Here is a 25,953-nt window from a genome sequence, read left to right as displayed (position 1 = left end):
TAACCTTGAAAGCAAAAAAGAGTAATATAAAAGGCTTCATTAAAATAATTTGTTTACTTTTTTTAATATTGTTTACTTCCAGTACAAATAATGAACACAAGCATTAATTAAATAATGCAATACATCTAATGTTCATTCACTGTAGCATGACTTTAATAACAAAATGGACTATTTATGGGAGTAAAATGATGTGATTTAGCAAAAAGATGAAAATAGTTTCAATCAGAAAGCTATTCATGAATTATTGAGTACTCTGTGCAAAATGAATATGGAATGATTTTATCTTTGTAAAGTGAGTGTAAAGCCCTTATTCGGATTCTTGCTCAAAGAAATCATAAAAAATGGAGGGGAAAACAATAGATCTACCAACCTTAGCCTAATGAAGGCATTTTAAATATCTGTTTAATATTTTAATTCTTATAATGATAGTGCTCTGGCAAAGTCAGCATAGTTATAATGGGGGCAGGTTATTAGTTCAGCCATAGATTGCACTATCATATGGCCTCACCATAGATTTAAAATGTTTTAAAAAAACAGTCCAAAATCTGGAGGATGATGGGTGGAGATGGAAAGAAAGGAAAAAACAAAAACGAATTCTAGTGTTTTATTAACACAAACTTTGTACAGAAAAAAGTGAAATCAAGTGATCAATGTTACTGTAAATGAACTGATGTTATCTGGTTGTAATTTTCTCAAGATTTGGCCATTAACCACAATAAATTCGGTATCTTACATAAGTTTTAATAACTACGAAAATCTATGAAATTGATAGGATGCTTTATAAATGGATAATAGCTTACTGTCCAATAAAACTCACCTTAGGCTCTTTTAGAAAACTATTTTAATTATGAAGTTTGACTCTGTGGTTTATCATTTTGGTCAATGTAATACATCTGATTTAAAGCTTGCATTTCCCTAAGATAAAAAAGACTTTTACTCCACAGTGCACTTTTGAATTTACTGAATATGTGTGTTTATTCTTCCTTTACAAGTCACTACTGAATTGAAACGTTCTGAGGAGCAGTATCATATTAAGTAGAAATAGGGGCTTCTCAGTCAGACACCTTGGTTAGGAATCCCAGGTCCACAAGTTATTTGTTGCTACAATTCTTTGATAGCTCAACTGTAGTATGGGGTTAATAAGATTACTTGCTATTGTGAAATTATTTGAGAAAATTGATGTAACATGCCTGGCATATATCAAAGGTAATAAATGTTAATAATGTATTTATTACTACTACTACCACTACCACCACCACTACTACTACTATTACTATATGAAGCCATAGAGTAGAGTGGTTAGGAGAACCAGGCTTTGGAGTCAGAATTCAATTCAGTTGCCCAAATTGCCACTTAATGACAGTATACTTGAAAATCCTTGTCTTAGTTTTCTTAACAATAATATAAAGGTTTTTTTCAGGTACAGGAACATTACCTGTTGTTCAAATACAATGCAAAATTTCTTCAGAACCTCATTTCTTACTCATACCTTGGTCCCAAACAGACATTTCTGGTCAGCTTTCTGCTATATTTGCTTCTCCTATCTTCCGGTTCTGTCATTCCTCTGGTGGTCAATGATGGAAAGGTTAAGAGCACAGGAAAGTCTGTATGTTCTTTAAACTCTGTGAGCCCAGACGCTTTCATATTTTTCTGGCTCACATTCCAGTGATGAGAATGAGTAATGTGGGCACAGGTTGATGAGAAGAGGGTTAGAAAAAATGGAGCCTTTGGAGCTGCTTTCCAGTGACAGCTCTAGACTCCTGAAGCAGAAGCATTGCACACATTTTTGTGGAGAGCTAACCGTCCTTACCACAGGAGAGTAACATCGATTGTCTCAGCCCTGATTTCATAGAAAACAGAGTCCAAATTAAGCACTTATGCTTTATTTGAGAGGCATGAGTCCAGGACACAGAGTGAAGTAAAAAGGAAATGAGGCAGGAGATAATGGGAAATAGTAAAGAGCATATATTATCATTTAGGCTGCTACTCTACAGTGAACCTCGAAGAGTCACAGAGGACCACTGTGCAGGTGTACTACTTGACTGGGAAATAAGCTGCAAATAAACTGTCTGGAGAAAGCATAAAGCAATCTGTAGGAGGAAGAGATGGAGATAGGAGGAGGAATTTTTTTTTTTTTTTGGCTTTTTGCCTCTGCTAGGGCCACACCCATAGCGTATGGAGGTTCCCAGGCTAGGGGTCCAGTCAGAGCTGTAGCCGCCGGCCTACGCCAGAGCCACAGCAACGCGGGATCAGAGCTGCATCTGTCACCTATACCACAGCTCACAGCAATGCCAGATCCTTAACCCACTGAGCAAGGCCAGGGATCGAACCCAAAACCTCATGGTTCCTAGTCAGATTCGTTAACCACTGAGCCATGACAGGAACTCCAGGAGGAGGAATTTATCAGCCATATTTCTTCTCACTTCTTGTTCCCTTTTGGTTAAAATTGATCACCCAGAGTCTTTACTTCCTGTATCATGTGGAGGTTGTCATACTCTTGGATGGCTACTCAGAAAGTCAGATCCTATACTTTATAAAGTGTTATTTCATCCAAATCTGGAAGTGGTAGGGATCTAAAAGCTTATCTGCACTTTGACAACCAGGAGGGCCTTGCATTCCAGGAAGGTGTCTGGTCATCCACAGGAAGTGGGACCGCGTGAGCCCAAGCAGGTGTGGTCATCTACAGTGACAGTTGCTTTGGACTGAGTAGATGAGGGTCTAAGGAAGGAATCTGAGGGGGTGTCTGAGGCATCAAAAATGTGCCCAAGCTACCCATCTTGCAAAATTAAATACTTCTTATGTAATAGAAACTTAAGACAGTATCAACACATAACAAAAATGACTAAATAACAGCTACTATATTTATTTATTTATAATTTTATTGTAGTTGATTTACAATGTGTTAATCACATTTCTGCTGTACAGTAGAGTCACTCAATTATACATATATATATATATATATATATATATATATTCTTTTTCAGATTCTTTTCCATTTTAGGTTATTTTAAGATATCGAATATAGTTCCCTGTGTTATAAAGTAGGACCTTGTTGTTTATCCATCCTATGTATACTAGTTTGCATCTGCTAATTCCAAACTCCCAATCCTCCCTCAGCTCCGAGGGCCACCCCCAGAACTGCTGTTTTTATTCTAGCAAGGTTTTGGTTCAGGAATAAATGCAATAACTTCTTGAAAGGAAGAGAATACTTTCTCCTCAACAAACAAGTAAACAAACAAAATAAACAAACACCATAACATTCTAGTGCTCAAAATCACTAACAAAGCTTTGCTTTTCTGAAAATCTGGTTTGGTTTGGTCTTGTAGTGAGAAATTTCACTGTGGAAACAGTTTCAGTTATTATTAACACCATTTATATTCATATACATAAAACTCACATCTTACAATCAAAGTGTCCTCTTCTATGTTGACAGCAGCCATACTTTAGACATTAATAAGATCAGGTATCTATTCAGCACTCTTTCCTAAATCATTTTGCCCAAATGAGAATTTATAAGTGAGTTTTAGCCTCCTTTATGACTGATTTTCCAGAATCAAAACCAGTTATGTGATCAAACTTAATTCCTCTAAATAGATTTTGTGTTTCATGTTTCAAACTGATAAGGACAATCAGAGTCTATATTCTGGAATAGCAATTAATCCAAAATAAAAAATGGTAGGTAATAATCTGTCTCATAAAATCTGAACCTTGTCTTTTTTTCAACCACATCTAGTAATAAGGCTATGAGAATGAGTGGCCCAATGATTTGTTGCCTACACACATGCCCAATCTTCATCACAGAAAATGCCGTCAAGCAAAAGATCATCTGGCCTTTGATATTTTCTTAATATACATTAAAAGCCCCCAAATATCCCATAAAGAAAAATGGGAAACTTAATCCCAAAGGTTTAATCTAAAGCAGAGAAAAATATATTACGGAGGGAATACTCTGTCAGCTATTATTAGGAAATGGTAAAGATGGACTAAGAGAATAATAAAAATCAGAAGTGGACAAGACCTAAGATCAATTTTTAATGACTTCACATTTCTCCAACAAAGAGGCTTTTATGTTTTATTGTCCAGAAGCAGTAACTTTTAAATAATTCTATTTAAATATTTTAAAATCAGTCATTTATATTTTAAATTTATCCAGAAGAAATATATGTACAATCCTAGATTCATATTTAGTCAGTTTTTAAAAGTATATTTTTATAATGATGTACAATATGATACATTGGCATCATGTACTTCATAAGCAATCTTTTTCTGTGTTTTATAACTGCAGAATCAGAAATATGTTTTCTATTAAAGGAGTCTTTAATTTCAGACTTCTTGAATAAAATCTTGATTGTCTTCCAAATAAATTCTACAACTTTTCTGAACAACTTATTCCAATATTTAACACTTCAACACATAATTTTTCCTTCTAATAAAGCCTAGTCCCTAACGTTGTTCTTTAAGCCTAGGTCTTTCTGCTTTAACATTGTAAAAATGAACTATTGATTAGGATCATTTTTATATAGTTCTTCATCTACTTACCTTTGTTTTTTTTTGTTTTTTTCTCAAGGCTAGTATTTTTATTTGCTTGACTTTTACCCAAATCACTTTAGCTTTTTCTGGCATACTTCTAAATTCACCCTCGACCTCTATTTTTCCTTCAACTTTGCATAATATTAGTTCCTATTAAATGTCAGTATAAAGGGGAATATTGTGATTTTATGTACTGTATAGTTCTCATTTTGTAAACTGCCATTCTGAGATATTTTATTTATTAATTTATTGGAATAAATCTGGAAATTTTCCATTGAGATTATTCATCCAGTGCATAAATTCATTCAACAGTTAACGAATTTCTGTTGGGTGCTTATTATGAACCACTTTGGTAGATTTTAAGGAAATAAAACAGTAAGGATATACCCTGCTTGTTTTCTGATTGTAAAGCTTGGGGAAAGAGACACACCAAAAAGTGGTTACAATGTATGAATTGTAAAAAACAAGTTGTGGAAAATCAAATTGTAAAAAAAAATGTGTGTTGCAGAGTAGGAGATATGGTGAGGAGTGAGTGACTATGCCTAAAGAGGTGAAGAGCCTCATGGAAATGATTTTGGAGTTACATCATAAAATGAGCAGGATAGGGACAGATGGAAGGTGAAAAGAGAGTGGACTGAAGAGAGAAATAAATATGTCCCAGATGAAAAGGGTGCATGCATACTAATATCTCCAGTGTATAGAGTATGAAAAAGCGTGGTGCATTCAGAAAACTGCCATGAATGCAGCATTGCTGGTGTACAGAAAAATGGAAGGATTAGTGGAACAGAAAAGGTGGTTGGCAGTGATGGAAAGAGGCCTATATACCCTACTAACGGATTTGTACATTATCCTGTAGACAATACATTTTATGGAAGAAATATAGTAAGATTTCTATATTAGAAAAAAATCAAAATATGGAAAATAAATTGAATTTATTTTTTCTTTTTATGGCCACACCTGCATCATATGGAAGTTCCTAGGCTAGGGGTCAAATCGGAATTGTAGCTGCAGGGCTGTGCCTCGGCCACAGCAACACCAGATCTGAGCTTCATCTGTGACCTATGCTGCAGCTTGTGGCAACACCAGATCCTTAACCCAATGAACAAGGCCAGGGATAGAACCTGCATCTTTATGGAGACAATATCAGGTTCTTAAGCCACTGAGCCACAATAGGAGCTCCCTTGAAATGGCTTTTATTGAGCTCAGAGGAAAAAGTGAAGAGAAGAATTCAAATGAGAGAAAATAAGAACTCAAATGAGATCGTGATCATGGAATGAAGAAGATGGATCTCGTTCTAAAATTTGGCCTTGAACCTTTTGGTTGTGGGTATCAAGGAAAAAGGGAGAATTAAGAAAATGAAGGAAGTGAAGGGACAAAGGAATGATTAACCAAGACAAGCAATTAAAAAAAAGAAGGCAAGTCTGAGAAGCAGACAGTGATTTTACTGAGGTGTCTGTGCTACATCCTAATGGTAGTTGGTTAGAAAATAGAGCTCTGCACATAAGAGAAACTCAGGGCTAGAATAGCCACTGCAGAGTCAATACACGTAAGTAATGGATCATATCATATGGAAACCAAAACCCATAGGAAACATGTAAACTATGACAAATAATGAAGGCCTAGAAAAGTAAATCAGGAATTACTATCATTTAAGAAGGATTATGAGGAAGGGAGTTCAGTTAAAAAAAAAAAAAAAAAAAAAAAAAAAACAGAGAAGGAAAAGTATCAAAGGTGAAAGAAAAATTTGGAGAGAAAATATCTCCGTAGTTGAGGGGTAGAAAGTTTTAAGGAGAAGGACCAGCAGAATCTAACAGTACAGAATTCACTTAGAATGTTGATGGACAAGAAAATAATAGACTATTTCTGTTAACCTTAATGGTTAAGAGGGTTTTGTAGTCAAGAAAAGGAAAAAAAGACTGCAATGGGTTGAAAAGACAGTGGAACATGAACAAACAGAAAATGTGACTGAAGGAAACTGAAGAATCCTGGCAATAATGGAAAGGAAAAAGGTGAGATTGAGAAAAAAAATGAAGTTGTGGGGTTGATGCTTGCTTCTATTTTTTTTTTTTAATAGAAGTGACTTGAGTGTGATTATAGGGTAAAGGACATAATCTATTTGAGAGACAATAAGGAATAAGATTGGATAAATGAGTAACTAGAGAGGAAAGACTTTGAGCCAAAGAAGGAGCATCTCTTCTTCTGAGGGGAAAGAGGACATGACTTGGGAGTTGTTTGTTAACTATATGGTGCCAACAAGCCATGTGATTTTGATGTTCATAGATGCCATTGTCAGGCCAGACACAGTAGTTCTAAGACAGGGGTACCAGAGTCACAGACCCTGGTCCAGAATTCTGGGAGCCAGAAGCAAAATGGGAAATAGAAAGTGTTAATTCTTATTTGTGGACCTAGTAGGAGGAAAGGATAAGTATTGACATACTTGGAACTTGGAGTTGGATAAAAATGAATTTATATCTCAGCTGAAGCCCTTATTAAATGTGTTGAACTTGTGTAAGGCACTTAACCACACCCTGATTGAGTTTCTTCACATATCCATTGAAGACAATGATAGTAACTTCACAAGATTGTTGTAAGAAATACATGGGAAATTGATACAAAGCTTTCAGAAGGCAAGAAATACATAAATTTATATTAAAGTTTACTTTTGTTCATTTTGACTACACAGACTATTGATGCAAGTGGGAAGAATGGTGAGTGTTCTACCACAAGGGTTCTTTGATCTCTATGAATTAGGAGTAAGCCATTTGGTGGGCTGCCTTGAAAAAGATAAACCTTTGGGAGACAGATACCATGAGGGAGAATAGAAACTGACTAGGAACATATTAAAAGTTTGCAAAGTATTCATGACATTGGTCTTGACAGTTATTTCATGGATATGTTAGGTGTCCTAATCATACTATAGTAATAATAATATTACTGTAGTAATAATAATATTAATAAATAATAATAATAGTAATAAAAGTCTTGCTGAGTACAGTCAAAAGCCCAACTGAAGTAGGTGGCTATTATTTGTAAAGTTACTACACTGAATAGTCAAGTTAGTTATCTAGAATTAATATAAGGAAGATTGTATAAGAAAAAGTAGATGAGTGGGTAGATTGTTGAAGGAAAGAGAGAGACTGAAGTTACTGCTAAATCAGGGGAACAGGTCTGGAAATGAAAGGGATTGAGAGACTGGGAGAACACACAAAGATCTGCAGATTCCAATAACCTCAAAGCCAAACATAACAAAGTGTGGGCGAGGAGGACTCAGAAAGTGGAATTTGTTAGGTGAAAAGGAGAATGTAAATTGCTAATGTGGAGAGGAGGTGAAGCAGAGTGATAATGAAGAATGTAAGAGATGGGTCACAGTCACTAGAATGAGTACTAGGATGTGACTGAAAGTGATGGACAGAGTTTGGATTGAGATAAACCTAAGCCAGGTGCCAAAGCCATGGGATTTAGCATATGATGCTGATGAGAACAGTTAGAGGTTGGCAGAGCTAGAGGGTAAGAAGACTGGCAAGGCTTAGATTGCTTTTAGCCCATAGGTCTCTTTTAGCTCTCTCAATAGAGACTCTAGATAATTATACAGAGTCTGAAGCTAGTATGGGATTCTTAAAGGAAGGGTCAGTATTTTATCTTTGGATAAGCCAGCATAGTGACTAACACGCAGACAGTAGATTTACAGTAAATGTTCATTGAATGATTCTGTGAAATCCTAGATTCAATCCACATATGAGTCCATTAAACTGTTTATCACTTTGCCAAACTGCAAAGACCATTTAATCATTAAACCAAATACAAATCATAATTGTTTAAAAATTGGGAATTTTAAAATGCCAAACCTAACTTTGAAAGCACAAAAGCTAGTTGCATTTTGGTATTTTCCTTCTTCATGAATTTAGCAAATATTCATTGAGCAACAGCTATGTGCCAGGCACTATTCCATATATTGAAAAAAATAGTGTAGGAGGAGGCAAACAAGGTCCCAGCTCAGGGAGTTAAAATCTAGTGGGGAAAAATGATCAGCACATTTTATATAGATATAGATAGGTATCTATCTTTCTGTGTATATATATTTCAGTTAAGAGGCAGGCTGAGTGAAATTATAATAGTGAGGTAGAGAGTAATCAGGAGTGCTGGAATGCCACTCTTTTATGTAAGGCAGAGAGAAGACCTCTGCCAAGGTGACATTTAGCTGGGACCTGATGGTTAGGAGGGAGTCAGCCATGTGAAGACTGGGAGGTATTCCAGGTAAACAGGTGGTGTAAAGGCCCAATGGGAGGTTTAGCTTTAACAGAGAAGGACAGAAACAAGAGCAATATTTCTGTACTAGCCTATTAATAAAATCATCTTTTTCCCAAAATAATTCATGTTTTAACATGAATATGATCATAGAGTATGTTCAGTTTTTAAGTGGTTAGAGATAGACTCTGGAGGGGCACTACTTGCATTTAAATCCTGGCTTCTCCTTTTCTACCTGTGTTACCTTAGAAAGCTAACCTAACTATTCTGGCATATTTTCTCACCTGTAACATGGTAATCATAATAGCACATACTTCATACAGGGGTTATAAGAATTAAATAAGTTGAAAGCCATAAAACATGTAGAGAAGCATTGGGCCCATAAAGAGTGCTTCTTATGTAAAGTCATCCCATCTTTTTTTTTCTGACTGCATTATGTGGAAAACGTAAGTCAAGTTATGCTTGGCCCCTACAATGTTTCAAAAAAATTACTGAATTGCCAAAAATAACATCTTACGGTTTACTATTTAAAAAAAACCTATTTCTGGTTTCTTCTGAAAAATAATTCATGTCAGTTAAACTAATAGAACATAGTGTCTATGAGGCAACAGTTGTGGACAGATTTCCTATAACATTTTTTACGATTCTTCCATAATTTTATGCTTTAACCTAAAGTTCATACTATTAAAATTTGTCTAAAAATATTATAAGCCTTATATACTAAAATTTTAAAGGATTCTGTTCAAAATGGTTTGAGAAAATTGTATTTATCTATAGGGAAACCTAGAGTAGCTCAGACTATACAGAAATAGTTGGAATCTCTGAAATGTGGCATAGCACTCTTAAATATAGTAAAGAAATTTCTTAAACACTTTGTTGTTTAATGTTTGGAATTATGCAAATTTTAAGTTATATAAGTGTGATTCACTTGAACTAGGTGAAAATCTGAGGAAACAAATACAGTGGATCTTCTCATTAACTTACTATTATGAATTACTGAAGTAAAGACAGCTTTTAACTAACACATTGTATTATGTAAAAGGAAGCAAATGGTACAATCTATTTGATCTAAATTAAATTTACTAAATACAAATACATGTTATATGTAGTCTTAAAAGTCTGAAAAGTGAATTTCTAAGTGGCATACAGTTATCACTTAAGTATTTATTAAATTTGGGTTTTTTCTTTAGCCTTGTTGAAATATAGTTGACAAATAATATTCTGTTTAAGGTGTGTAATGTGGTGATTTGGTATATACGCAAAATATATATTGTGAAATGGTTACCACGCTAAGGTTAGTTGACATTCATTATCTCACGTAGTTACCTTTCTTTGGTGTATTTTATGTGCTTCTAACATTTAAGATCTACTTTCTTAGCAGTTTTCAAATACAAAGTAAGGTGTGAACTATGGTCAACATTCGATCCCCTGGATATAACTGAAAGTTTGTATCCTTTGACAAACATCTTCCCATTATCCCAGTTCCTGATAATCATCCTGTTTCAACTGATTTTTTTTAGATTCTGCAAATAAATGAGATCATGCAGTATGTCTTCCCTTGTTTGCCTTACATGTATGTATATGTGTGTGTACATACTGCATGTATATATATTTAAAAAACATTTTCTTTATCCATTCATCATTTGATGGATTGTTGGACACTTATGTAATTTCCATGCCTTGGCTGTTGTAAATAATGCTGCCATTTACATGAGGGTGGGAATATCAATTTGAAACTAGAAAAAAATGTCTTCATATCATAAATATATATGTGCTAGTTCAGTAAGCTTTTTTTTTTCTACGTGCATCACCAGTGTTATATGATTTTTATTCTTACTGCATTTTTGTTTACAGAAAACTGGGCACAAACCAGAAAATATAGATTTGTGTGGAGCACAAATTGAATGGGCCAAGGAAAAATCAAGCAGAAAGAATGTCTTTCAGGTAAGAATGTTACACAGATTCAAATTATTCCTATTCCTTCCAAATCTTAGCTCTCTTGGGTAATTAAAATAAGACTACCTTGTTATGATGTTTTCATGTGCATGAACTAAATTGTGCGAAGGTCATTGTGAAAAACTGGCTTCTCTTTCTTGTTGAATTTTGGTCGTTTTGTTGTTTTTTCCCTGACCAGTTTGTAACTAAACACAAAATATATGTTGTGTGTTGATTAATTACATACTCAAAGTCATCAAATTTTGCAGTGTATTTGATAGCTGTTTGGGCCTCAAATCTAGAATGCTTGTAGATTTAATGTAAAACATTCAAATACAAAGTAAGCTTCACTAATTATGATCAACTCTTTGCATTCATTTCCATGCCCGCTTTCCAGTCATAAATTATATTTACCAGTATAACGTAGGGAGATGAGACGAGCTGAACAGCTATAAAAGTTATATTTTTTGCATTGTATAATTTAAATATGTATTTTTTTTAATTTTATTTTTTAATTATTCAAATGAATTTATCACATCTGTAGTTGTATAATAATCATAACAATCCAGTTTCACAGGATTTCCATTCCATAACCCAAGTATATCTCCCCACCCTCCAAACTGTCTCCTCCGGAAACCATAAGTTTTTCAATGTCTGTGAGTCAGCATCTGTTCTGCAAAGGGGTTCAGTCTGTCCTTTTTTCAGATTCCACATGTCAGTGAAAGCATTTGATGTTGGTTTCTTATTGTATGGCTGACTTCACTTAGCATGATATTTTCTAGGTCTATCCATGTTGCTAAAAATGCTGGTATTTCATTCCTTTTAATGGCTGAGTAATATTCCATTGTGTATATGTACCACTTCTTCTTGATCCACTCCTCTGTTGATGGACATTTAGGCTGTTTCCATGTCTTGGCTATTGCAAATAGTGCTGCAATGAACATCGGAGTACATGTGTCTTTGCGAGTCGTGGTTTTCTCTGGATAGATGCCTAGGAGTGGGATTGCTGGATCAAATATAGTTCTATTTTTACTTTTCTGAGGAATCTCCATACTGCTTTCCACAGTGGTTGCACCAATTTACACTCCCACCAACAGTGTACTAGGGTTCCTTTTTCTCCACACCCTCTCCAGCACTTACTGTTTATAGCCTTTTGGATGATGGCCATTCTGGCTGGTGTAAGGTGGTCCCTCAGAGTGGTTTTGATTTGCATCTCTCTAATAATGAGTGATGCTGAACATCTTTTCATGTGTTTTTTTGCCATCTGTATGTCTTCTTTGGAAAACTGTCTGTTTAGATCTTCTGCCCATTTTTTGATGGGGTTGTTTGTTTTTTTGGTATGGAGCTGCAGAAGGTGTTTATAAATTTTGGAGATTAATCCCTTGTCAGTTGATTCACTTGCAAAGATTTTCTCCCATTCTGTGGGTTGTCTTTCTATGTTGTTCAGGGTTTCCTTTGCTGTGCAGAAACTTTGAAGTTTGAGTAGGTCCCATTTGTTTATTTTTATTTTTATCATCAATACTCTAAGAGGTAGATCTGAGAAGATGTTGCTGTTGCTTATGTCAGAGAGTGTTTGGCCTATGTTTTCCTCTAAGAGTTTGATAGTGTCTGGTCTTATACCTAGGTCTTTTATCCATTTGGAGTTGATTTTTGTGTATGGTGTTAGGAAGTGTACTAATTTCATTCTTTTCCATGTGGCTGTCCAGTTTTCCCAACACCACTTATTGAACAAGCTGTCCTTTCTCCATTGTATATTCTTGCCTCCTTTGTCATAGATGAGTTGGCTGTAGGTTGTCATAGATGAGTTGGCTGGGCTTTCTATCCTGTTCCACTGATCTATATGTCTGTCTTTGTGCCAGTACCATATGGTTTTGATGACTGTTGGTTTGTAGTGTAGTCTGAAGTCCTAGAGCCTGATTCCTCCATCTCCATTTTTCTTTTTCAGGATGTCTTTGGCTAGTCTGGGTCTTTTGGGCTTCCAAACAACCTTTAAACTATTTTGTTCGAGTTCTGTGAAAAATGTCCTTGGTGGTTTGATAGGGATTGCATTGAATCTGTATATTGGAGATTAGGTAGTATAGTCATGTTGATAATATTAACTCTTCCAATCCACGAGCATGGTGTATCTTTCCATCTATTTGTGTCATCTTTGATTTCTTTCATCAGTGTCTTATAGTTTTCAGAGTACAAATTTAGATATTTTGGAAAAAAACAGCTGTGATTAATAATTTCAACCATGTTCCTTTGAATAGAAAGAACCAGATGAAATCCTTGAAACAAAGTAAATGGGAAAACTTAATATTTCACATATGATGTTACTAAAATCCCTTTGGCAATTAATAACTTCAGATTATGGAAATTGATCTTTTTCTTTATATGTGATTTAATTCACATTTATATTTCCAAAGTAGCCAATAACTTTATAGGTTATTTTAAAATTTACATCATTTAGTAGGAACTAGATTTTGATAATTATTTTATTAAATATCTTCTAAGGCCATTTTAGGCCTTGAAGAAAAGCCAAATCTCTTCTTATATGTATCACTAAAGTTAATGTATTGGGTCTAAAAGAAGTACAGGTAGGTGACATTTCTTATCTGAACTCTCATTAGGAAGAAAAAAATGGGTTTTTAGTTTGCTTTTGCATTTTCCAGATGCTAAATCATGTCTGGCCAGATATTTGGACTCATGTTAATTAAATAAAACAAAATGAACCCTTTCAATATACTCGGGAATAACTTATTTTTCTGATTGTAGCTGAATTCTATTTAGGTATTTATGTTTATATGGTGGGGATTTGTTTAATTTACTGAAAAAAAGTGAAAGTAAGAAAGATAGGAAGGAAAGAAGAAAAAGAAGAAAAAAGAAAGCCCGAAAGAAAAGAAAGAAAACCACATATACTTAGAAATCAAAGGACTAAAGCCCAAAGTGGTTAGAATATGAACTTACAGAATCAAGAAGTAAAATTAAATTTCATTTTAAAGTGAGGAATTATAGATCAGTGATATATTCTGTCTCCCAATTTTTTTCTTTTTTTGGGGAGATGGGCTTATTATGCCATAAGTAAGAAAATTTAGTGGTTATAATCCTTGCCTCTGTGACAACCTAGAAAATCAGTATGGGTAGTTCTGAATTGGATAGGGTGATCTAGGTAGTTTAGTTTGATTGTCTATTTTGAGTTTAGCATCCTAGTCACCAATGTTTTAAAATGAAAACATTAATATTTGACAGTGATGTATGTAATTCTTGGGCAATAGAAACTGTTATAATTGGACTAAGGTAGACTTTTTCAGTTCCTTCTGTTAACCTTATGAAGAGTTAAGTTAGACCACGAATAAGGATGATAATCAAATATGTATGATGTGTACAGGCCTGCTGATATGGGAGAAAAATTTAAGAATAATTTTATATAATTGTGACTATCATATGCATATATATATGTATTTAAACCATCTATATGATGATATATATCATTCTAACCTTTTCGGAGTATGACTGACTATGTTTGTAATAATTTTTTACTCATTTTTCATATTTATGAATGTAGGGACTTCTAAAGGTATTTATACTATTTTCACTTTTGGTGGCTTTTTGGAAGGGGACATCTTGGCAGCTAGTTTTGTTCGCAGGGTACTTTAGCAATTCATGGGACTTCACTTTTCTTAACATTCAGCTTATCTTTTTTGTCTTGTATCCTTTAGTTTAGAGAAACTAGATGTGATTACCAGGATGTTGTGACTAACAAAACTAAAGAAAGATTCAGATTTCATTTCCTGCTTCATTCTTTTGGGGGTAAATCACGTGGTTTTCTTGTATGCTGAAATCTTTTCATCACCTAAACACATGAGCTTAGGTAAAATTTACTAAAATGTATCCATAGTGACAACCTATGAAAGGCAGCTTTTTGAGAAGAACAGTATAAATAGCTGTTATAGTTCTGTTAACAAAAAAGCATCGGGAAGGATTTGCAGGAGAGTTAAATCTAGATGACATGCATCAATATTTGATTAGATACATTAGCTGGTATAACTCTCAAATGATAAGAATAAACATGATTATATCTCAAAAACATGGTATTAAGGCATTGTTGGGTATTTGAGTGTGTGTGTGTGCAAGGGTTTCATTACCTACAGAATAATGAAGTGTTTCTTCCTGACTGAAAAAGATCATCACAGCTTCAGCTGATGTGCTACATCAGAAATAGCTTTAGAATTCCAAGTTTGAATTAGGCTTGGTGTTCAATCTCAGTCTATGAATTATAGATTACAGATAGCAAATGACTATTGAGATTTCTGGTTCAAGAAAAATCAAAGAAGAGCAAAATTAGAAATAATTTAAAATTTGAAATCTGTCTTTAAATAGTTGATGGATTAGCAATTATATGCCACATAATTACAATGTCTGTAGAGAAGTTGAATGTAAAATGAAGAGGAAAGCAAACAAAAAATTATGTGCCTGTGATATGCTTGAAAGGCTCAGAAGCAAACATTTGTGATGCCAAAAATGGAAGGATTTCATTTGTTTCCTTTCTATATGCCATTTGAACATTTGAGTTGTTCATTTCCTTTCTGTATTAAAAGTCAAGTTTTCTTCATAGTCCAAGTTTTATTAATCTCTTGATGTAGACTGTGTCTTATTTGATTGGTACATCATAACATAATAGTGACAGCATTAATTAATTAGGTTTGGTATTCAACTATTCTTAGTAAATCAGAATATTTCTCACTGACGGAGTTCAAGAACATCTGCCTATTTTATAATGGAACAGTTTTTGGCCTAATTGGTCTTAATAATAAATAATATATATTTTAAAAAATCATTAGTATCCTCTGTATTAAAGTATACATTGACAAGTCATCGTATGTGTTTGAAAAGTATAAATGTATGTACTTGTATGCATATATAATGTATAAGTCTATGTATATACTGAAATCTAGTAACAGCTGGACTTTAGGAAATATTGTGACCATTTCCACACACATTCACACAAACACTGAGACATACTGTGCTTATTAAAAAGGCCATACACATTTTAATTTAAACTAGTAAAATGTTCATTGCTGCTAACTTTTGTTTAGTTCTACATTTAGCGTAATTGCTAAGGACCATCACAAATTTGATGTAGCTTGAGAAAGCATTTAGCAACTGAGTGATTTGTAATGAACTGTGGTACGAGTTTTCTTAGTTAACTTAAGAGCAACACTAGGTCTTCATCAGGGAAAGAGTGAATAAAAAGATTTATGTTCCAATCACATGTTTTAAACATTCCTGCTAAGTGCTAGTTTTCTCTTTGGTGTTTAGCCTGAAATTTAAAGCACTGAGGATTAAAAGGATTACAACATAATCTTAAATAATCCTAAATGTCATTTACAGAGAGATAGTTGTAATAACTAAATAAAACCATGTGAAAGGATGGCAGCATTGTCAGGCAGCATCTGTAACACAAGCAGTGCTTCCATCACCTTCTTCTCTTTCCTCACAGATACATTAAGCATTTACAAAGATTTTCAATAGAAAATTCAACTGAAAAAAAATGGCTGCAAAATAATCTATAATGATAAGTGATTTTTAAACTTTTAATATTTTCTTATTTCAAAGTTAAGGGAAAATTTTCACTCAGGTTAAATTCCTTTCTCCAGACATAAAACTCTTTGAGCTAAACATTTTTGAAAGTCTGGGCAAAAGGAGTTTATGACATGGCTATCAAATAAATAGATGATACATCTCTAAAACATTACTGACCTCCAAGGAGCAGCCCCCTTATTAAATATAGGATGGTCCCAAGCACTGTAATTAATACCATGCCATTTAATTTAGCACTGAAATATGCTTTACTCTTGTCATGTAAATTAGTTTTGCTTCCCCAAAGAATATACAAAGATAGAGACTGTATCCCATTCTGCTTTTTTAAACCAAGAGACGAGACACCATTTAACTGATGCAATGGTTATTGCTAAGGCTAAAGTTGCAATTTTTTAGTAAAAAAAAATAAAATTCACTGTCACTATTTTTTTTTTTTTTTTTTTTTTTTAGAAATTATATCCACAATGTAGGCTCTCTATTATGAGATGACTTCTGGAGAGTCAAGTCCAGTCCCTTTCTAAAATAGGGCATAAAAAACAAGAAAAATGCTATCTGTTTTTTTGGTCCTTCTCATTACAACATAAGAGAGTAGATGATTACTCATGTGAAATAATTAAACCTTTTTTTTTTTTTTAGAGTCAGACAGTGGTTGTGCTTCATCTTTTCTGAATTTCCTTTAAGGTAAAATTTCAAAAATTCCACCCATGAACATGCAGCAGGCTCATGTACGGATTAGGTGTGTTAGATAAGATAATCCTACTCTTAGTGAATTACAGCTGATTAGAATTATATCACTTTCTGCTTTAAAAGCAGAAAAAATTAAATGACTCAATTGATAAAAGTTACTTTTTCTCTTCTCTCCACCAATTTATAACCTCAACAAAAACCATGGCCAAATTTCCTGGATTTTAGATTATTTTTTAATGTATAAAAATATCTCAGGGGAGCAAGTTCTGTCCCTAAAAGTAAATCTCGGAATTGATTTATATTACTTATATTTCTTTTCCGACTTTGGATTGAGTCTTCTGGCTATAATGTATATTAAACATATTCATGTAATATTTTCCATGGATATGCTTTACATTTAAACATAATTTGATTGCTCTTCCTGATCTGAATATGTCTTAGCTTAAAATCTTTAAGTACTACTTAAGTTTATTAATGCGAAGATAATTTAATAACATCTTGGAAAATGCCATTTTAAGCCAAAAGGAAAACTACTGGTATTTTGCTTTTATCCATTTCCTTCTGTTAAAAGTGATGGTTTAAAATAAATCTGAGCTTTTACCAATTTTCTCTTTCATTTTTCAATGCTTGTAGTTAGACTAAATGCAAAAGGATGATTCTTCACATTCATATATGCATTAGATTTCGAGTAAAGCTGGTTTCACTTTAGAGAATTACTCACAGTATCTTAAAAGGCATGGCATTAAAAATAAACCAGAGTAAGAGCAGCATTAATGTCTACTACAGTTTTTTTTTTTTCTTTTTTTCTTGTCCCCAATCACTTTATCTACCTATTAGATATTCATCCATCTTTCAGAAGGTGCAGTGGAGAGAGCATAAGAGTCTGGGGACATGTGTTCCAGTTTTGATGATGTCAGTTGTAACTTTATGTAGAACCCAGTGTAGGATCTCTCCTCCAGCCTATAGTTGTTCACATCAGGGAAATAAGAGATAAGCCTTCAACTCACCTTCCTCCCACCTGGATTAAAATGAAATAACCCTATATTTGAAAGCAACTCCAAAAGACTAGTTTTCAGTATATATGGTACTGGGTTATATTCATCTTCTTACCACAGCATCTCACATTGCTTTGAGAAGGATTCCAGATGTGGATTTTGGAAAAATCTGGGTAGGAGAGGTGGGCAATTATGAAATTCAAGTCAGGATCTCTGCTCCACAGCTATTCTCTGTACTGTCTTATGCGTTTAACCAAGAGACTAAGATTAAATACACCATGTGAAAATCTTTCATTCATGTGTCCTAAGAATATGTGTCCTCAAACCTTGCTGATACTATTTTAATATCCTATTCTTTGAATAAATAGTATAATTAATGTAGTATCTAATCAATATATGTTATTTAATTCACACCATATCCCTATTAACACTTGAAGAAAAGCATTTTTCCCTGAAAGGCTCTACCAAGTTATTGAACATCTTGCAAAATGGAATTTAATGACAAGGGCAGCAACTGTGCCCCAAAATGAGAGACAATAGTAACTCTTTTTATTCCCCTACCGAGATGTCAAGACAACATTTTTTTTTTGATTGAAGGGAAAGAGATGTAATTATTTCTATGAATTTGACTTCATTTTTGCCAGTGGGATTACACAGAAGAACTTTGATGAATGGAATGATATAATTTTTATAATTGGGGCTTTGATTTATGAATATTAATGTTAGGGTATATAAGATTTACTGCAAAGGAGAGAGCCTGTGGGCAGGAAATAAAACAGATTGCAAAAGAATCTAAGGTGAGACCTAAAAAGCATGTTAACCTTAGTGATGAAAAGAGAAACAGAAACAAGTCCATGAATGGCAAGTACACCTCTCATATGAACATCGTTATTTGTTTAGACCATGTTACTTGGGAACCACTCTCTTTTTTCCCGTTCAACTTTTGAGAAATAGTAAAGATCTCAAGTATAGAGTTAAGATATAGTAACATTAAGTGTATTATTAAAGAAAACAATAGCAAGCATATGGTGCCTGGTGATTCCCTGAAGCCTGCTAGTCTGTGAAAATATGGACTCATTTGCACAGCTTCTTTATGACACTATCAAAGGACACAGTACTGTCTCACTGTGTTCATTTCTTTGCAAACTATCATCAAAGCAGAATGCAACTGGATGACAATAAAGGTTGAGAATGGTATATTTCAGTCCCAAATTAGCCAAGAGAACCAAGATTTTAAGGTTTCAAAGTAAAATAAGATTAGTCAAAATTAAAAACGTAAAGAAAAAAAAGGAAAATGCCAAATTGTCTTTCTTATATTTCTAACATCTTAGCAAAAGAATGGATGCATGTTACCTAATGGGCTTATGTCACTGGTTAGCTCACTTCACATTGCCTCCTGGAATAGCTGGCTCCATCTGCTCAAAGATAAGGGTGGTGCATTTGGTATAAATTCTGGATTTTAGTTTGACACCAGGATAAATGCAACATGCTCGTCTTCATTTACTAGCATCCTGATGTCAAACACCTCCTCTTATGGAACACACTCTATTTCTTGATGTTTTGTGAGAACTCATGTGTTGGTCACTGAGCCATGCATGGAACAGTGCAGTTCCCAGGTCCACAGAACCAAAGTGAGGCTAGCTGAGATACATGGAATCAAATGTGAGACTTCAGAATGCCCACCTGAGCAAAAGCCACCATTGCCAGTGAGGGATTTCATGGCCTCAAAGTGGAGTTATTGAGTGTTATGGTTTTGCTATGTGTAATTTTCATCCTGCAAAGTACAAAAGGTATTACATTGATCCTCGCAAGACAACATTCAAACCAGTTGAACCCTTTTTCATATCTGTTTCAAAATTCTTATTTTATATTTTTAGAGGAGAGCAGCCATGTTTATTTCATGACGAATATTTTTTTTTTTTAAATAGCAAACAGTCTTCTTCCAAAAAAGAAAAGGAACAATTTAATCCCTAAAGCTGGTACATAATAGATGGGGCCAGTAAATGGCATTACATTTTACAGCTTATCCATAAGGATGACACAGGGTGAAATAAAATTGAGTGCTTTTGGATACTGTAGAATCACTGGTAGATAAATAGTTGATGCCATTCAGTTTTTAGAAACACAAGGTAATGAGGCTAGATCTGAAGGCAACAGAGAAAAATATATATTCACAGTGTTTATATGCCACAAGCCACTGAGCAGGAGAAAAATCTGGGCAATGGTAAGCAAAACTCTCAAACCTCAGAGCAGTGTTTAAAGCAGTATAAGAAAATAATGAAGCAAGCATCCATAAACAAAGGTTTGATATGTACACAAGAAAAAACAAAAACTAAGTTTAAGATAAAAGGATAGTGCCAGCACTCATATGGAACTGAAGAGGCCACTTGTAGAATCTGTGCAGTCTCTCAATATATGAATTAAATGCATCACTAAAAATGTAGTGGAAAATAAATATTCAAAGCAAGGCTATAACACTGTAGGACAGTTAAGTATTCTCAGTTTTTGAAGAGGAGAAGCTGTTCTTTTATCTTAACAAAACAGGATGTTGAGAGATGATCTAAATGAAAAGATGAAATGAAATGCTTGATGCTGGGGAGGGATCAGGAAGGAAGCTGTTTAAACCGTTTTCAGATAACAGAATAGTATGAGGTGATCTGACCAAGGAAAGGGCATTCGCTTTGAGGGTTGAGATGAATTTCTTTTTAGTAAAGAAATATTAGATCTTTGACCTTAGTCCCACCATTTTGCTAAACAATTCTTTTCCAGCACTAGGAGAAATTCTGACTTCCTTAGTGAACATGTGCAAAAAAACAAAAAAAACTTACAGTGGAAAAATTAACAGATGCTGTAAAAAGTTCAAAAAAGGAAAGAAACAATGAGATTAAGGATTCCCTTCCCAAATAACATAGACCTTGATAGTTTGGGGAGACATTTTTAAACTTGAATTTAAGCAGTGCTTCATTTTTCAAAATTCTCAAACCCATGATCAAGTAAATGACAAGCTTCTGATATGAGATCTGTGATAGATTTGAAATAAAGTCGTGAAAAGGGAGGTTATGAACACACTCTTTTGATTTGTGGGATGTGCTGATGAGGGTGGCAGGAAATTATGTGAAACCCTTTTGACAGCAACACTGGAACATTTACAACCGCAGATGTTATTTGTCCATAAGAAAGGAAAATATTTGTTTCAAGCCACAGGCATTTTCTACCGTGAATTCAAAATGAAATTCAACAGCAATCTAATGTTTAATGTCTAAGAACAAATAAATATTTTGGGGGGCCCTAATTCTAGAAAGCAAATAGATACCATAAAATATAACTAGTGACATGAAAAAAAAAAAAGGTTGGCTTTGTTGCAAACAAATCTATCCTTTTACTAAAGTAAGGGTTGTTCTATTATTAACATAGGAAGTCTTAGATGGACTGCACATAATGCTGCATTATTCATAAAAGCATTGCTGCCATCTGGTGGCTAGCTGGAGTTTCAACACTGACTTCACTGATTTGATTTGGCTGGCTGCTCTGGCGAAGTATTCAAAGGAGTGCTCTCTTTATGTAGTAAAATATAAACCTGAAATCTCCTGGCCCTAGATGCCTTTCATCTGATGGAAGTCATTTATCTCTGTCCTATGGTAGAAGAGAGGATTCAGGGGAAGAAATGCCCACTTTGTATTTTTTTTTTTTTGTCCTGAAGATTAAAGTATGTTTTCCATGACTTATCTAGGGAAGTTACTTACTCTTGGCTGTTATTGACTGATGAATTTTATTGACACTTATTTCTGTTAGAAAATAAATATGTAGTCAAATATTAGGAAGATTTACTAAATCTAAAGATATACTGTATTGCTTAAATAAGAATATACATGACATGCTGTAATCCTCATTTGGATCTAAGCATGAATTATTTTAAGTTACCACTCACTGAGTTTGATTTTGGAAATAACACAAGTTACAATGTTAAAAGAGAGAAATATGTATAGGGCTTCATAAAATTCAAGATTTCTTCCCATTCAGTTGTTATATTGAAGAAATCTGATTAATTGTTAATGACTTAGAGACTTATGAGGTCATCCTTCCTCATGGATTTACAAATTAAATGACAAATATTCAGCTCACACTGCACTTTTTATCAAAAATATAATAGTTAAAATGTAATTTAAGTAAATTTGATGGTTCTCAAGCATCAGTGCCTTAATACCTTATTAATCCAAAGCAATGAGGTTATCTTTGCAACTTTAGTGTATGTTTTAAGTTTCTAATAATTATAGAATGTTTCATTATATGTAATGAAAATGCTGATCCTTAAAGTGGATATTTATATAGATTATAAGTCTTCAAAACTTATAGGTGATAATAAGTTAAAATTACCTCAGTAGGAAAGTTGAAGTTTAATCATGAATTCTCAGGTATGATATTTAATATTTAATACCAAGTTTCTACCAAATATTTTTACCTACATCTTTAAGTCACTTTATGATTTAGCAAAAGTCATATAACATAAAGCTATTGCACTAACGAGAGAATCATAATTATCAAATGAATATTATTCTTTGCAAGAAAACTTATAAGTGCCTGTTTTTAAAGTAAGACTGTGGGTTTTATTTTTAAATTCTTGATTAAGATTTTCACTCTGTGAATGCATACTTGATACTACCATTGATATCACCTACTTTTGCCACTTAAAACATTTTCTTCCACAAAATATTTAATTTGACTCATGGAAGAACATTTCTTATCTTCCCTGGGAAGATTGCTCCATTCCCTGCCCCTCCTCTGTGTAGATTTAGGAAGAGGATGTGAAAAACAACAACAATAAAACCTTATAAAGAAAGTAAAATCAATAATGATTTTATTCACTCTTTGCAATACTCAATAATGGTTATGGCCCCAGTCTCTTTCATCTGTAAGTATAAAATTTCAAGTAAATTATTTTCCTAATTGACTTGGATACAACCCTATGGTGATTCCTAATGACTCCATAATAGAGACAGTAACTATGGTCAGGGTGCTCCAGGTTATAGTCATAAGTTGCTAATGTTTGTTTCAATAACATTTGCTTTTTGGCAGCTTTTACAGCTCCTTACCACTAAATTCCCATTTAGGCAAGAGAATCATTCACATACTGTAATGAATGATGTCACCTAAATCCTTTAGTATGTAATTGCTGGATGTTACATTTTATAGCAGGGCATTTGATGGTGGATTTGTTTATGCTAAATTTTATGACAGTGACAGCTGTACCTCAGTGGAGGAATGATCCATTCCTTTCATAGGAAGCTGGGTTTGAATTCTCTTTAAGCACATAGTTATGCCATGTATGCCTTCTGGCTTAGGCAGAGTTCCCCCTCAAAGTGAAGTTAGAGACTATGTATTGTGATGCAGCTAGTTTGTTTGGGAGGTGATCCCAGAAAGCAGGAATTCAGACCTAGCAAGTGTGAAACAGACAAGGAAGAAAAGGTCCTGAAAGAATCATTATTGAGTTGGTCAGATTGGCTAGGATGGTTGTCAGAATTTTCTACCCAAAAATGGAAAGGATGGAGTATTTGTCCATTAGGTTCTCGTCCTTTTGATTTAGGGTTACCCCTGGGATGGCGTATTATCTTTAAATCTTCTTGATTGTCAAGCTGCATGTATTTATGTGCCAAGAAGACTGTTTCAGGTGTCCTATTCCATAGACTAGAGATATCCATGGCAGAAAGTGAAAGATACCTGGTGCATCCTGAGGCAAGATGCAGTCAGGACAAAGGAATTTAAAGCCCACACTGAAATGTTTACACCAGGAGTCACAGGTAAAGCCAAGAGGGTGTGAGGCAGGACACAAGTATCTGATGCAGTTCACTCTTTGCAATACTCAAATTTGACTTTAACTCAAATTAACATTAACCCTAATCCATTGCTAAATATTATAAGACAGTGGCTGGCTTCAGTTTCTACAAAATAGCTAATAAAAAAGTTGTGGCGAATAAGTTACACTTCTCCACTGCTGCTATATCTGAGGTCATATTTGATGTTCATCATCCACCTCTTCCACCACTCATTTTAGAGTTTCCTCACCTTCAGTCAGGACTGTAAGTAGTCCACTGTGTTTGCCTTATGAGGTGAATCAGATTTTCATACCCGATGGATTTGAGCCCTTTATTTTTTTACATTGCCAGGCTCTGTTTGCTGCAGTTGACAGTTCACTGCGCTCACCAGGCAGAGAAGCACTAAGACACATCTTGGGGAATTCCCCAAGTTCCTGAATCATGTCTCTGACTCTCATTGTACAGAAACACCTTTATCTTCTCATTGTATTTAGGGCCAGTTATCCTTGTAAGTATGACAGCTATATTATTTGTCTGTTGACCCACTGCTTGAGTATCCATAGTTACCTAGCAGTGGTCATAGCTTTAAGTTCAGTGATTCCATTACTAATTCTCACCAGAAGCAAACTTCTCCACATCCCAAGAATAAGAACGTCTTACCTAGCAGAGGCAAAGTTGCAAAAGTCAAAGCATCAGTGCTGCAAACAGGTTACTACAGGAGCCACTCTTGTCCCTAACTTTGGCTCTTGGACATATATATTCTAGCTACTGGGGACACTGTAATATGTATCAGATATTGATTCAGCATATATATTGCATCTTGGAATACAGCACCGTAACCAAGCAGGGCCTTATCACAAAGCTACCTTCACTAAGTCTTTAAAAAGTCCTTCCAATATTCTGTTACATTTATTGCTTCCAAATAATGTGTTATTTAGTAAGAAGAGTGGATGCCAGGATGTACTTTTGATGGAAGCTCTCTGATATAGTCAATTTGCTGTCATTTGCCTGAGCAGCCTCTTCAAAGGGCTTAGTTGTGCTTTTGCTTCTGGAAGGCTGAGCAACCAGCAGTAGTAGGCATTATATCAACCTTGGTGAGAGGGAGCTCTGGTTTGGGGTCTGTGCATAGTCTCCAACTTTGCCACCAGGGCCTTTCCATTGATAAGTGTATTTTATAAGTTCCAAAGTGGCTAAAGACAGAAGTTAGAGAACTTCCACTGATCAAGTCATCTGGTGCATTTCCTTTCTGGTAGACATTACGACATTCAAACGAGACACAATGGTCTGCATATCCTGTTCCTGGTCCCATGAGTCCACTGACTTCGTTATCTCCAGGCCTTCTGACTGTTACCTCACAGGCCTCTGATCAACAAGTAGAGCCATTCTCTACTCTCTGGAAATCTGTTTACATGCTTACACTATGCTACCCTACTCTCCGCAGCGTGAACTGTATCTTGTTTGTTCATGCTATAGAGATATATTTCTTGTATCTCTCCCCATAGGAAGTTTTTCCTCACCACTCTCATGCGGGATCACCCCAGGATTGGCCTATAGTGCTGCTATAGTCCATATTTTTGGCATTTACCTGCATATTGAGCTGATCCATCTGCAAATCAGACTTGAGTTTTTTCAGCCTTTATCAGCTGGCTTTTAAGAACCTCTATGGGGCCATAGGTGCACACTCAGGGAAAAATACCGGCCCACCAGTGATAGATATAATGGCGCTTTGAGCCATATATTCATGTAACTTACTTAGGCCCTCTGAACCTAGGTGGGCCAAACTCTGAATTTCCATCCAAGGATTGTTACCCAATTATATTATTCAATGGATTTGACAACACATAGCTCATCATGGAAAACTGAAGTCACGTGGTCACTTGATGTCCTGTAATCAGGTGCTCAGCTTTTATTCTGACCCAGTAATAGGCCAGGAATTACTTTTTAATTGGTGAGGATTTCTTTACTGGAGGAGGTAAAATCTTCCTCTACAATCCTATGGATCCTTGTTGCGAGGATCATATTTTAACCTGACACAAACTCCATGGAAGCATTATACTCTAATTCTTCATTGAATTTTTTGAATCATATGACTCAAGAGTCAGAGAGCTTATACCATATCCTGAACTTGCTGCAGACATTGCTAAATTATGGGTTGCCAAGGCTTATAT

At 34.6% G+C, this 25,953-nt stretch overlaps 1 protein-coding gene across 7 annotated transcripts in view; it reads left to right on the top strand.

Moving 5' to 3' along the window:
• ARHGAP15 (Rho GTPase activating protein 15) overlaps positions 1-25,953 on the top strand; it is a 623,564-nt gene that overhangs the window by 109,337 nt on the left and 488,274 nt on the right. For all 7 annotated transcript variants that reach the window (XM_084998895.1, XM_021076335.2, XM_084998893.1 and 4 more), the window contains one exon: positions 10,630-10,719. In XM_084998895.1, the coding sequence (XP_084855021.1) occupies positions 10,630-10,719 (90 nt within the window). The remainder of the gene's footprint in view (positions 1-10,629; positions 10,720-25,953) is intronic.

This window comes from Sus scrofa, chromosome 15 (genome assembly GCF_054392235.1).
Source record: "Sus scrofa isolate SSC_HxYL_T2T_F1_AM1 chromosome 15, Sscrofa_HxYL_maternal_Yorkshire_Landrace_v2.0, whole genome shotgun sequence".
NCBI classification, from domain to species: Eukaryota; Metazoa; Chordata; class Mammalia; order Artiodactyla; family Suidae; genus Sus; species Sus scrofa.
The sequence above is the reverse complement of the archived record's forward strand: the minus strand, read 5'-3'. Positions and strand labels throughout refer to the sequence as shown.